Consider the following 15,334-nt stretch of genomic DNA (forward strand, 5'->3'; position numbering starts at 1 on the left):
CGTTGAGTCATGTCAATTTATTGAAAATCTCTACTATAGACCGACGATTTTTTGGAACCTAATATTTGTCAATCTTTTAAAAAGTATTTATGCTTTTTTTTGCATATTCTATTACTTAAATTAGATATTAACAAAATATATTATTTACACTAAAGACAAAGACAATATGAACATTAGCTGTAAGAGTTGCTGAGTTCTATCTCGTTGACGTAATATATGTCACATCTCTCCTTCATATTTGTTTTGTTTGGGATAAAACACCTTATTTCATTTGATGATTTTTTTTCTGTGCGTGCTTATTGGTTTACTTTTGGAAATCGATAGTTAGTGGGACATTTATTGTATGCAATTATTAATTCATGGGCTGAAAAATATACAAACATTCTAACTGAACTTTTGTATTTACAAAACAAACATTTACAACATTCAATAACAATACACCAATAATAAAACAACAATAAAAATATCAACTGTTTCAAATCACAAAAGTAAAAAGAAACTTTACGAAAAGCTGCTCCCAATATTATATGTACATCTAAAATACTAATTGTGTATCAGCAATATATATGTTTAACGTTTTCTATTTAGACAAAAGATGCTGCTACAAATTATCCATTTGACTTGGGTCAGCAATGTTGTGCATGTTGTGGTAATCATTCCCAGTTTGAAATGGTGGACATTGTGCATATGTATGGGAGTAAAGTCCCCGATGTTCAGCATGTTCAGTGAGGGGTTGATAAAGGTTGCTCACATAGGAATAGTCGTGGGTCTGTTCGGAAACGTTTGCTTGATCATTACTGTAGATTTCCTGTGATGGCCCTGTCAAAGGGTTTTCCTGATTCACCAATATCATTTCGACATTTCTTGAATCGGGATAATGGTAATATGGTTCATTATTAAGAGAATTGTTTTGAACTTCGCAAGACATCTCCTCGTAATCGACCTTATCATAATAATGATCATTTTGCTGGACTTCTTCAATCTCGGCCGGTTGATTATTCACTGGTGAAGATGATACTTTGTTCTTCCGTCTTGTTTGAAATAATATAATTGCTGCAATCAATGCAAGAACAATCACAACAATCATTGGCGGTATCGACAGGATTGACACAATGGGAATTGCTAAAATGTAACAATACAATTAGTACATAGATTGATGTGTTAGATTTCTTATTTTTGTTTATTATTCCTACATACTATAGTGCAAAAAAAAACTGTAACATTAAAGTCCATTCTTCATATACACAACAACTCATTATATCGAAATACATTTTTTTGTAAGAAAGATAACCATTATGCATACCTTATTTGTGCGTGGTAATCTGTCTTTTTGCCCTTGGAAGGACAGTACACAGATTAAATCTAAGCTATCCTACGGTTTCAAAATGTCAAGAATAGCCTGTTTTCCTACTGATATGCCAGTTTCTAGGTTTTTTTGGCTTTCTATTATTTTCTGGTGATATGTGTTTTTACTGTTACTGTCAATTTACTTTTATTTTGCAATGGTAGGTATTTCTCAGATTTCATATTATTTCTTGAGGTCCAATATAAAAACAATACAAATATGCATAAAACATAAATGCTATCTCTGAGATTTTTGTCGGTTGTTAATGGAACATGTGTTGTGAAGCAGTGTAAATTTTTTTATTATGTTTATGTTCTTTTATTGTCATGGAATAATGATTATGTTATTTTTGTTTATACCGTATATATTTTTTTACTTGAAATTGGCATTGCAAATGTTATGAGGTAAATAAAAACATGATTTACAAGAAAAGGTTCTGGTATCTTCTGTGTTCTTCATAAATGGAAATGTTGTATTATTTACGGTATATGCAGAATGGGTTCTCAGGTCCTCAAATTTATCTGAAAAAAGTAACGTGAAAATGCTTATTCAACAAAGAAGATGTTTGTTTTTTTTACAAGCCTTTTTGAAACTTTTATCACTAAAATTCTGGTTTTTTTTTTGGCTAAACACAATTATAGGAAATATATCTATAACAGTGGTAAAATTTTATTTCTTTCACATAAGAGACGAGATTTGAATTGGTAAACAAAATCGGAAAACCGCAAAACGTCATAGAAAAAGCTAGTAAATCAAATATCTGACTCAGGATCACTGCAAAACCTGCAGTAAGGATTAAATTCTACCAAATTGAAGTGAACTAGATCCCTAGCAAATATGTTTACATGTTTCACTTTAAGTCTTGCTAGAAATCAACAAAGCCACAGTTGTGCATTGGGAAATTCAAGTTCAGGGCAATATCCACATATAGAAAAAAAAAATACAAACACAAAAATACTGAACTCCGTAAAATTCAAAAAGGAAAGTTCCTAATCAAATGGCAAAATCTCAAACACAAAAACGAATGGTTAACAACTGTCATTTTCCTGACTTGGTACAGAAAGTTATAATAGACCAAAACGTCTTACCGAAAAAAAATTAACTGAACAATACAATCACATTGACAAATTCAGAAACAAAACAAACAATTAGACAACAACGGTATGACACGTCTATGATATGAGGGCACACAACTTAATCACTATGAAACGGACGATGGTTTCAAAGTATAGATTATTCGCCTGATTGTGGCAGGTCGTAGATTAGATTTCAAGTCGGATTACAATAAATTAAACAATCATTGTTCCTGTTAATCCAACAAACACTCGGTATTTAAAAGTCAGAGCAAAGACTGGTTGTCTTGGAGTCAAAATAAAGTGTCTAGGCAGGGTGAGATGTCTTCCTGTGAACTGAAAACTTAAGCTTGTGAACCATCATATAAAAACGCCAGCCCAGTTTGGCTCATGATGATATTTATCTTCATGAGTATCCATTTAACTTGCAAATGGACAATTAACAGTCATATATCATCATCTTCCTCGTCATCATTATTATCATAATTTATGCATTCACAGAACATGAAAATCTTTCAATAAAATTCAGAGGAATTCAAAGACATCTGGAGGGCAACATACACTCTTCACTAAAAAAAAATGAAAATCATTATGATATGTAACACATTAAATAATCTACTTTCGAAATAATGACTAACATCATTATATGTATAATATTAGAATGATACAATCATTAACACAATCATGACATTAGATAACTTCTTAGAAGGTACAGTGTCTATCTGACTTTGGACGGACCAATGAAAATTAAGCAGGGTTGAACTATTCGTTGAGATTTCATCCCCTCCTTTTTTTTTTTTATCTAGGTCAGTAGAATAAAAAAACGATCTAAAAAGAATAAGGTCGACTGGCATAGTGTTTTAGTAAATGTATAAGGAAACAGATTAGGTTTTTTTCATCACGTTATTTCCTTATAATAAGCATACAAGTATGTATTGTACAGCAAATTGGAAACATTGAAACACTATATATAGTAATGATTTATTCGCAATTAGTATAAATATTTCCGAGTATTTTTCCGGTTCAAAACATGAATTCAAATGAAACAATCATTGACATTTTCAAAGTTCAAGCTTTAAGCCTGAAAATAACCATTTTTTATATCAGAATTCATGCGCTTTTTATTTCCAACAGTTTTTCACTAAGATACATATCGAAGCATAATTTGGCTATGCAATTTAAACTGACATTTTATGACGATTACAAAAGTATTATACTTTTAACCTGTGTATATACATGCACATTTGTTAACGAACATATTTACGTATTAGGTTACGGTTGATGATGAGATAGACGTGACTTTCTTTTAATATCTCCGTCAAGTTAGCACAAAGCGCAGGCCTTACCAAAAGGGATAATTGTCAACTAGCAATTTATAAGGAGGTGTACATTGTATAACATTATTAGCATACATGTGTCCAATGGATGCAATTGTCACCAAATTCACTATTTTTTCAGGACTACGAAAAGAAAATATTAAAAACTACATTATGATTGATTCAAGTTTATGGAATAATTTTTATATATCTGAAAATTCGAAAAATAAATTGAAATGCAATTCAGTTTTGGAAAAAAAGTCACTAAAATCGTACTATACTCCTTTTGTTGATACTGTTGAAGATATCTCTATAAAAGTTTGTTTTAATTTAGTTAATTGGTAGAGCCCTCACCTTCAACTTTTAAAGTAACAAAATAATAAGTCAGATTAGTTGTGGTATCCACTGCACATCTGTATAACCCAGAATCCATCATAGTAACATTTGATATTTGTAATCCATAATTTTGTCCACCTCTCGAACCAATGATCATCAGTCGTTCGTGATGTTGCAAACCTGTATTTATTCGCCACCCATCAGTGTATACAGTTGTAAAAGATTTTTCAGTATTTTTGTCTCGGCGAGTCCATTGCACTAAGTCAGTGCCTTTTTTGTTTTTACAAGGTAGAGCAACTGTTTCCCCAATAATGCTGTCTGTATTGCTATAAAAGCTGATGACGGCACCTATAAAGACATAAACAATGAGCAATATTAGTGTGTTTAACTTGTTAGATAAAATTTCAAATCAAGGGTGTAGTGTCATGAATTAATAGAAATATCGCTTCTTTTCCTTTAATTCTATTTAATTATTTTTTCAAACAAGAGTATGTACAAAAAAACATCATGAGGATATGCATCGACATATAATGTCGACATTTTATAGTCTTTTAAGTTGTCAATTGAATATAATATATTTAATAGTTTTACAAATTTATATTTTTCGGCATCATGACAAATGTTTACCAATACTAAGAGTACGAAGAAAATATCAAATTATCTGACACACTCGCAGTGCCATTTATTACGGCAATTGTTCTTGATTTTTTTTTAATTTCAACAATTCTTAACTTTGGTTGGTTTGTTTATTCATCGGCAGTAAAGACTTTAATGTTTACTTTTCAAAATATTTTGCTTTACCTTTCATAAATACATTTTTAGAAAAAATAGTGTCAGTTGTAGTTGGTGAGAAAAACAAGAATGCTTCACTTTTCACTGAATACGTAATCCTAGCTCGTCCATTCTTTCAATAAAACAAATCTTCTGTTATTATCGAACTAAATTAATTAAATAATAATATGTAACACGAAATATACCGAGAAACTATACTGTTGGTCCGGAAGAACTATGCCGAGAAACTATACTGAGGGTCCAGAAGAACTATACCGAGAAACTGTACTGTTGGTCCGGAAGAACTATACCAAGAAACTATACTCAGGGTCCAGAAGAACTATACCGAGAAACTATACTGATGGTCCGGAAGAACTATACCGAGAAACTATACTGAGGTTTCCGGAAGAACTATACCGAGAAACTATACTGAGGGTCCGGAAGAACTATACCAAGAAAATATACTGAGGGTCCGGAAGAACTATACTGAGAAACTATACTGAGGGTCCGGAAGAACTATACCGAGAACCTATACTGAGGATCCGAAAGAACTATACCGAAAACCTATACTGTTGGTCCAGAAGAACTATACCGAAAAACTATACTGAGGGTCCTGAAGAACTATACCGAGAAACTATACTGAGAGTCCGGAAGAAATATACCGATAAACTATACTGCGGGTCCGGAAGAATTATACCGAAAACCTATACTGTTGGTCCGGACGAAGTATACCGAGAAACTATACTGAGGGTCCGGAAGAACTATACCAAGAAACTATACTGAGGGTCCGGAAGAACTATACTGAGAAACTATGCTGAGGGTCCGGAAGAACTATACCGAGAACCTATACTGAGGATCCGGAAGAACTATAGCGAAAACCTATACTGTTGGTCCGGAAGAACTATACCGAGAAACTATACTGAGGGCCCGGAAGAACCATACCGAGCAACTATACTGAGGGTCCGCAAAGTTTTAGATTTCCAAATAATATGAAAAACAATATAAAGATACAATGTTCTACCACTATTTTTGATTTCAAAACTCAGAACGTTTAAATATTTAAAAATGTAAACTTAAGTGTAGAGTGTGTGTAAAAATCGTATTGCGAGAGACTTGGTGGTGTAACCAATCTTATGATTTGTAGAATGATAAACAGACAATCTTTATCTTTTTTTTTGAATGACTTGCCGCAGAAAGGTGAGTTCTTAATGTGACGTCATCAGACATGGTCGCATTTTTCCATGACATCACAATAGGAAATTAGAGGAAAGCAAGAAAGTTTTATCAAATTTTGACCAATAAACATCTGAGACCATATGAACCACACGATGATAAAATATAAGAAACCACAAAGTCTGGAAAAGAATTAATCAAATAAGAATTAGAGAAACGTTAATATTTTTTCGTTTGTATTATATTTTCCTTGGCGTTTATATGATTTGTTCATCCTATTTCGACTGTTCAAAATTCAAGAGTCTATCCGAAATTGAGGTTAATTATATGGACTTTCGAATATGGTTCCGATCCCTAACATCACTGAAGAGACATTAATTGTCGAAATCCGGATATTGTGTACAAATTTGTGCAACTCATGTTTGTGGTATACCATCTTTTCCCCAAGTTTATTGTTTTCAGTTTGGTATTAAATTAATATTAATATTCATTTTGGTACATCTAGTGATCCATTTATTTGGCAATCGCCAATGCAATGGCAGTCAGCAGGGTTTAAGAACATCAATTGTTCAACCTGTAAGTCTAATGCGCTTTGTTAAAATATACTTTTTCACTTTTTTATCTGTTGGAAAATGTTGTTTGTGCTGTAATCAAACCCCTCTACCAAGAATATTGTTTTACATGATCACGTATAAAAATTGCAGTTTTAATCCAACGCAACGGTTTAAATGTCGTTTTCAATTTAGACTTTAAAAAAATATTTCCTGGTCCGTACTTTCTGTATCAGTTCTTTAATGTTTAAATGAAAGAAATGTATAAGGCAAATATTAAACAATGTTTAAATAATGAAAGAAAAAACAAATGTGATTATACACCAGTAATACGAATGTTTACTAGACGTCCTGTAGACGAATGTTGAACATCAGTTTCATGGATATTTTACGAACATATTGTACTACGTCTGTTATACGTCCGTAGCTAGTTTAACTGCACAAAAATGAAAAATGCATTAAAAATTTAGGATGCATAACGACGTAGTATCTGCAAAATATATTAGATCACCCTTTTATAATTCCTCGAATATCAATGACCCATCCTTAAAAAACGCAATTGCATTTTTGTGACAGAGTTGTCGAAGCAGATCACCGATTAATTATATAGCACACCATATCTTACTATTGTTTCATCATTATTTAGCTCATTCGGATTTTAGACTATTTCACTCAGTATATTCTGGTATGGCAACGTTTGTTGGCCTCCTGTCCGAATATCAACAACCCAACATTTGTTTAATGCCTAGGCCACCGCTATCTGCGGATATGACATACATCAAACAAGTATAGTAAGAGTAAGAACGAAGTATTTACACTGGACAAGAAAGACCAGTCTGATTGAATATTGCCGTCATCGTCACTGTTAATGACAGGGGATGACAACACCATATACTGATTTTTTGTAATTAGGCCGGTTGCTGGGCTCTATAGATCATTTTCACTTCAATACCAAATTGGCCACAGTTGTTTATTTTTATAATTTTAATAAAGATACGCTGAAAATTAGTTTTCTCTTTAAAAAACTGAAGTGTACAATAATACAAGATATTTAATACGATACAACTGACAAACCAGTCATCTGCTGGTATATTTATCATAAAAAAATTTAAGGCACTTAATACTACAATCAGTGTAATTCAAAGTAATTCGTTAATTCATTGTAAAAATGGCCATAGGAAAGTTTTGTAAAAATTGTGTCGCTTTTTCATGTACATAATTTACTATGTTGTCAATTTTGGATTTTTTTTAGTTCTATTTTAGATCAAAAAGCATTTTATTTCATCTTCAGTATTATATATGATTTAAAAAATATATATTTTAAGAAAAAAAAATAACGTTTGATGTACAAGTTTCTGGTAAATCATTTCTTGTACCACTCACCCATTTTTTCAACACTTTGGCTAACATACAAATGAGACTAACTTGGTTGGTCATAAAATAAAAAAAAAATGTACTACTCAAAAACTTCTTCTTATTATACCCTTACTGAAAAATCGGTCTCCTGCAAATACTTGCAGCGAACAGAGTCTGTATTGGCGGCATGTTTGCTGCAAATACGCTGCAGGTCTGCTGCAAACAATTTACAATGCAAATGAGTGTTTGCTGCAGACCTGCTGCAAACATTTTTCTGCAATGAGTGTTTGCGGCAGACCTGCAGCAAACATTGTTATGCAAATTAATCTTTCACCTGTGTGTTTGCAGCAGACCTGCAGTTAACATTTATTTTCAAATAATGTTGTCTCCTGCGTGTTTGCTGCAAATTTGCAGGAACTGCATACATCATACAATTAACCAACAGCATTTATAGTGCAATACAGATGATTTATTTGTTTCAAAAACAATTAACCAGTGTAATGTTGTGTACACATCACATATATATACACATGGAAAAAAGTATTGCAACACCTTGCAGGGGTTAAAAAATCCACTAGCCCGACGCCCGGGACTAGATCATTTATGCCTCGGGCAATTAAAATGTGTAATCCGATATGCCCGACGGACTAGTAACAAAAAATTCTTGACGTTTCCAAAATTGGAAAGTGAAAAATCCCTTTATCACTATTCTATGTTAGCCATTTCGATTCAATTAAGTCATCCGGGATTCCAAGAATTTGAACTGTAGAACATATTTTAAAAATAGAACAAATAACTCTGGCATGTCTTGGTGGCCTGGTATCATGTGTTGATTGCAATTCTCGTACTTTAAATATTTATTTCTCATACCATGGCTTGGGGTATTGTACATTGCTTATCGTGCCGAGATTTCCAATTAACGGTATTTGGGGGTATGATGTATTGATTGGTATTGACCTGTCTTGTTGCACAGCTCTTGAGCACGAAACCATGCAACAAAATATTTCTTAATATTTTAGTACGGGAACCGCAGGAACTTCGTCAGTTTCAAAGAAAAACGGTAGATGAAGGGAGTAACGAGGCTAAAAATTCATCCCCCAAAAATGCTAAATACGACAGGAAAAGTCGCGGAAAAAAAATAATTATAGTGTCCAGGACAGCAGGGCTGTCAAGTCTTTAGCGCGAGACTCACACATGTTCATGCTTATTTGGCGGCATTTTCCTTTGATCTATTGTTTTTTCTCCTTGATCTTTACAATTTACCAAAAAAATCAAGCATTCACTTCCTGAAAAGTTGGCAGAACTGGGACACAATGATTCCCCTGGCAAGGTTGGCTGTTGCTGATGAAAAAAATACCAGACAATGCTCTGTGAATATTGCCGTAAGTTGCCCCAAGAACGCCAATAAAAAGTCTGCTTTGAATGTGGGAACAACTAAGTTAGTTTAAGCACCAAAAGAATAAATAACAGATCAACAAAAATATCAAATACAGTGTATAATGTCTCCTTCAAAACAAAGGAGACCCACTTTGTATTATGCAGCAAACTCTTGAGATTTAAGGCATACTAGGGCTAGCAGGTCAGTTTTGATGGACTAGCAGTTCTTCCAACAGGGCTAGTAAAGTCCTGCTGCCAATAAGTCCTGGGCTAGTTAGCTGTAACAAAAATTTTTAACCCCTGCCTTGATTTTTTAAAATTTGAAAAATCAGCCTCTTTTTTTGATGGAATATAATAAAATATGTGTATAATATCATTGAAACATAGTTCACGATAACATTGGCATTGCAACGAAAAAAAATGTTTAAAAAAAAATGATTTATATAACCACAATTTCAATAACAAAATGAAGTGTTTTTTGTACAAAAAAACGCATTTGACAAGTTTCACTGTAGTCGAACTTTACAATGTCAGACATTTCAAAATTAATCTTCAGATGACTGTTCACATCATGGTTGATCGTTATACGCCAAAGAATTAGTACTTTGTGCGCAGCCTCCATTCAAACGGATAACCGCATCTTAACGTCTTCTGATTCCTGCCATAAATCGACTAATTTGTTGCTAAGGTAGCAGCAACCATTTCTGATGAAGGGAATTGTTTATTTCATGTTGCGTTTGAACTGGGGTGTCCTTTCGCTCACTTTCCGCCCAATAGTGTCCCATATAAGCTCAATATGGTTCAAAGCCGGGCTACGATCGGGCCAAGCAAGATGAACCAAATTCCATTTGAACATTGGATCTTCCTCCACGATGCTAATTTCCTACTTTAGCGAGCTCTGCACTACATTGGATACGGAAAACTGTAAGTCTGTTCGTTAGCAAAGGTCTCCGAAATGGTATTATCGTACGGTAACCAGTAGCGATGAGTTGATCTCGAACAGTTCTTGTTAAAAGGCTCTTGTATGGTCACCACTCTTATTTTAGGATTGTCTTGTATGCAATGGGTTTCCTTCTGACCAACCTTCATTATGCTTGATTTTCTCTAGCAAATGGTATAGGGGGGTCTTCATTATCTCGGAAGGTCTTTCACAGCGTTTATTGCCTGATTTTTATCCTCAAAACGACTTCAGTGGAATGGTGATGACCAACAATGCGTGCAGTTGTTACAGCGACATCCCTGCTTCTCTTATGCTGATAATCTGCCATCTTGCTGCAGTTAAGAGTTGTCAAGGACCCATTATAAAGTGTCAATCACATAATTTTAAAAACTTGGTTATTTAAAGTGCTGAAAACAATGAGGATCAAAACATCTTTTTTGCTGTTTACGGGTACAGTAGCTGCATGTGCAGATAAAAACTTATCGAGTCGATATTTATTGATTAAACTCAGGTGATACTTAAATAATGTTTAACTAGTTCTATTTTACCAAATTATATCACAAAAAAATAATGAATGTTTTTTTTAATTCAATTTCAATTTGGTGTTGCAATACTTTTTTCCAGGTGTATATAACACAGCAAATTATAAAAAGTTAGGCTACATACATACATACAATAATTCAAAAACTCCATCATAGCAAAAGTTTATACCTTTCTTAGATTAATAAAGTTTTTTTGTTTTTACGTACGTGCTCAAATGATATTGCAAATGATATGACTATCTAATAAAATTGAGAATGGAAAAGGGGAATGTGTCAAAGAGATAACAACCCGACCATATAACAAACAACAGCAGAAAGTCACCAATAGGTCTTCAATGCAACGAGAAATTCCCGCACCCGGAGGCGTCCTTCAGCTTGCCCCTAAATAAATATATATACACTAGTTCAGTGATTATGAACGCCATACTAGTCTCCAATTGATACATTAGAAACTAAAGTTAAAAATAATGCAAGGCTAACAAATGCCAGAGGCTCCTGACTTGGGACAGGCGCAAAACTGCGGCGGGGTTAAACATATTTATAGTATAGTATTTTATAATACAAAAAAAAAACAAATTATTTTAAATTAATGGTTGTTTGCAGCAAACCTGTAGCAGGTCTGCTGCAGACCTGCTGCAAACATTTCAGTTCTGTATATAGATGCATAATTTTATCCCAGAGTTCAGTTTGATTATAATATTTTTTTTCAAACAATTCCTTTATATTTTCCGCTAATAGTCCATTTGCCAATTACCGATTTGATTCTGTTATTACACACTAGTTTCACAAATTACTCTCCCTTTTCAATCGTAGACTGGTTCTATACCGGACAAAATTGGCTTTTGCCAATGCAAAGCATGATAAATTGAAAATGATGTATCGGCGGTTTAACTAATTTCTCATGAAAAATAATTTCTGATATCATAAGTATTTAACTGAACAACAAATTAATGCAATTAAAATATTAGAAAACCTTACAGACTACTCACATTTGGCACAGGTAAATTTACTCTTTCTGCTAGCTCCCCATTGTAAATAAAAATTAATGTCCCTCATAAGGGAGACAACTAAAAAAAAGGATCTCTAGATGCAGGGTCAATAACGGGAATTGGCAAATGGACTATTAGAGATCCCTTTTTATTTCTCTCCCTTATGGGGAACATTAAATTTTATTTACAATGATAAGCTAGCAGAAAGAGCAAATCATCTACCTGTGCGTAATCATTGAATGTGAGTAATTTATTAGGTTTTCAAATCTTTTAATTGCATTAATTTGTTGTTTAACTAAATACTTTTGACATCAGAAATTATTTTTCATGAAAAGTAAGTTAAACTGCCGATACAACACTTTCAATTCATCATGCTTTGCATTGGCAAAAGCTAATTTTGTCAGGTATGGAACCAGTCTACGATTGACAAGGGGGAGTAATTTGTTTTAAAAGTGTGCAGAATCAAATCGGTTATTGGCAAATTGACTATTGTATTACATGTTTTGGAAATAGTTCCAGAACAATATTTAAACGAGACTGAAACGTAAAAGAATACAAGCTTAAACAAGTTAATCGACTTTCTACGTATCATGCGTGGACAAACGCCAATTGTGTCCGGTATTGAACCAGTCTACGATTAACAATTAATAAAAAGAGGTAATTTGTTTAAAAAAATGTGTAATAACAAAATAAAATCGGTAATTGCAAATGGACTATTTTTATAACATTCAAAAAGTAAAACTAATTTTATCAATGAATAAATATTGATGAAGGATTTAAATTTTTTTTTTATTTCTGATTCTAATACAATTATGATCAATTATAATATAATACTCTGCTCAAGTCATGACCGAAACGACTACACACAGTATGACCGAACTTGCAGACTGTGGAAGAAACGATTATGGCCGATTATACGGCAGTGTTGCATAAAAGTAAGTTGCAAACTTTGAGACGCTCCTTGGCCTTTTGTTTTTTGTTTACTTGATCATGTTGATGTAAGAAATGTAATAAAATAGTTTTAGTTGTTAATCAATTATTTAGTATAATGTTTAGGACTTTTATATCTTTTTTTAAAATTATTTGTGAACAAAATCAGAAGTTAGTCTCTTTTGTGATCAGTGTATTTAGCTTATATTTAATTAAATCAATTGATCAAATATGAAAATATGGAATATGCATGAACTGAAAGCATAATTAAGTCATAAAACAAACCAATGATTTAATTTCAGGCTAATTAAGCTGTTATAGAAGATAACTAAAGGTAACTCTTTATTTGCAAAAGAATAATAAGGTAAACCAAGACTTGATACTGCAAACAGAGACATAGAATATATTGCAAAGCACAATTAATTAACTTTCATTTCAAATTTAGGAACACAATCTTTGCTATGCATTGTTATTACATATAATTTATATACCTGTGACTATCGCAATAAGGTTGTTTAGTAAAATAAACAGGATCATTGTCTTATCCAATTAAGCCAAATAAAAAAATCCAATTCATCAGAGGTACCAGTCAGTGAAAAGACTTCAACAAACAAGGTAATATTCAAAATATCGTGTGACCTATTTCCGGGAAACGATAATTTATCCTTTAAAACGAAACTAGAACTATTTTTAGAAACTAAAAAATGAATAGAATAAAATAGTTTATTTTCTTATTCATAGAGCTCATTACAATCATATCAATCAATGTATTAATATACAATATATTTATGATTTTTATACACATAATAATAATTTCATGATAAAAGGGGGAGAAATTGTTAATACAGTATGCAAGGGAGGACAACTTGTTTTCATAAGTTATATTAATTATATGTGTATACATATGAAAAATAACTTTCTTATTTCAAATCCAAAATTAGGATAGTAGTAATCACTGGAATCTTTTATTACATAAGAAGATAAGATAAGAAAACTTTATTTTGATTCGGCATAAGTACAAATAAGCAACACAAACTCTAAGGAGCTTTTGACCGAATAAACATGATAAACTGAATCATTTTAGCATATTATCAAGTTTGAATGCAATTTCCTGAAGTTATGAAATCTATGAAAAACATTTATTAAGATTTTATTTCTAACATTATTATATAGCGGCATGTAAATAAGAAATCAGTTTTGAGTGGAAAAAACTAGCATATTCCATCCTGACGAGGTAATGCAACTATTTTTCCTTGACCATCAAATTTTCTTTCCTAACGATCTCTCTTAATCTGAGATTGAGGCTACTTACTCTAAATGTGTGTATTACTAATTAGATTCTTTTTTTTTTTTTTTTTGGTTTTTGACGTGAACAAAATTTTAGATTTAAAGTCGAGTTTGAATTTAAGATTGAGTCTTTAGTTTGCTCTTCTCATCATGAGACCTGAAATTTCTTGATTATCATGCTTTTCAAATGTCTAATAAAATTCAATTTGAGGCATTTATTAAGTAACCTCTTAAATTTGTTTTCACTACATTTTTGGTAAATAGAAAGATCGATATTTTAAAATTTCTCACTGAAAAATTAGTAACTTGTATTATATGGATGGAATTTGTTGTAACTGCCTCTGCTGTATGATATTCGATGAATGCTGATAACAATAGCTTTGTTGCTGAGTTTACAAGGCGGTGCCAATACATTCAAATGTGCATAACAATATCGATAAAAAAAAATACTAAACTCCGAGGAAAATTAAAACGGAAAGACCCTAATCAAATGGCAAAACCAATAGCTCAAATAGCTCAAACGAATGGATAACAAACTGTCATATTCCGGACTATCTACATGCATTATCGTATTTAGCAAATGGTGGATTAAACCTGGTTTTATAGCTAGCTAAACCTCTCACTTATATGACAATCAGATCAAATTCCATTATTTTGACAACGATGTGTTAATCAATCTAAATAGACATATTAGGTAAAAATGTAAGAAAGAGGGATACATCTGACAGTCAACATTGTTTTTATAATCTAACTAACTATTCAACAAACAAATATGAAGAAAGAAGCACAAAAAAACATAAAGAAAAAGCACATTAACACAAATGAAAGACAAGAATACAAAAACTACAATGACACAATAAAAATGAGTCACGTCAAATTGATATAACCAAAAACAGACAAGACAAAAAAAAAATAAAAGAATACTATAACACGCTATTAAGATGACAGCGTCAGTACCCAGAATCTGTACTTCAAGACGATCGTGTATTTTTTTTAAAGTTGATACGGAATATTTATTAACAAGGTCTTGGTACCTTCCAATGAACTATTTTGGAAAAATGACGAGACGTTCTTTGACAAACCCTGGTTTATCAACTTTCTACTCATACACTGGTGACGTATTACAAAGTCTGATTAGGAGATGAATGGTCTTTAACACTGAATAATCTGGGAAATGTGAATTCTATTTCAGAATTGAATGTTTCTTTTCGTAAATTAGTTGGGAATAACGGAAAGAAGCATTCAATACTTATAATTACATTTTTTCGCTATGATCATGAAATCACGATTTTTATAATTATTTGTTTTACCTGTGCACTTTATCGTGGAAACGTGTGTCAGCATGAAT

At 32.3% G+C, this 15,334-nt stretch overlaps 1 protein-coding gene across 2 annotated transcripts; it reads right to left on the bottom strand.

The window, feature by feature from the left end:
• Window positions 1–382: 382 nt before the first annotated feature.
• LOC139496068 (uncharacterized) lies at window positions 383–13,385 on the bottom strand. 2 transcript variants are annotated; one of them, XM_071284504.1, is made up of 4 exons: window positions 13,191–13,385; window positions 4,089–4,418; window positions 1,771–1,866; window positions 383–1,122 (listed from the first exon to the last, which is right to left on the bottom strand). In XM_071284504.1, exons 1-4 carry the CDS (start codon window positions 13,234–13,236, stop codon window positions 602–604), a joined length of 993 nt encoding a protein of 330 aa, XP_071140605.1. In that variant the 5' UTR covers window positions 13,237–13,385; the 3' UTR covers window positions 383–601. The 2 variants fall into 2 exon arrangements, with proteins under 2 accessions (XP_071140605.1, XP_071140606.1); XM_071284505.1 differs by lacking the exon at window positions 1,771–1,866 and having other exon boundaries at window positions 13,191–13,326.
• Between the last annotated feature and the right edge of the window lie 1,949 nt (window positions 13,386–15,334).

Source organism: Mytilus edulis, chromosome 11 (assembly GCF_963676685.1).
Source record: "Mytilus edulis chromosome 11, xbMytEdul2.2, whole genome shotgun sequence".
In the NCBI taxonomy this organism is placed as follows: Eukaryota; Metazoa; Mollusca; class Bivalvia; order Mytilida; family Mytilidae; genus Mytilus; species Mytilus edulis.

Excerpts from the sequence above, each read along its gene's own strand:
- LOC139496068 (XM_071284504.1), bottom strand. The coding sequence starts at position 13,236 with ATGATCCTGTTTATTTTACTAAACAACCTTATTGCGATAGTCACAG. Across the intron at positions 4,419-13,190 it reads CCTTATTGCGATAGTCACAG|GTGCCGTCATCAGCTTTTAT; the intron begins GTATATAAATTA and ends ATGTCTTTATAG. Across the intron at positions 1,867-4,088 it reads TGTTACTTTAAAAGTTGAAG|ATAAATTTGAGGACCTGAGA; the intron begins GTGAGGGCTCTA and ends TACTTTTTTCAG.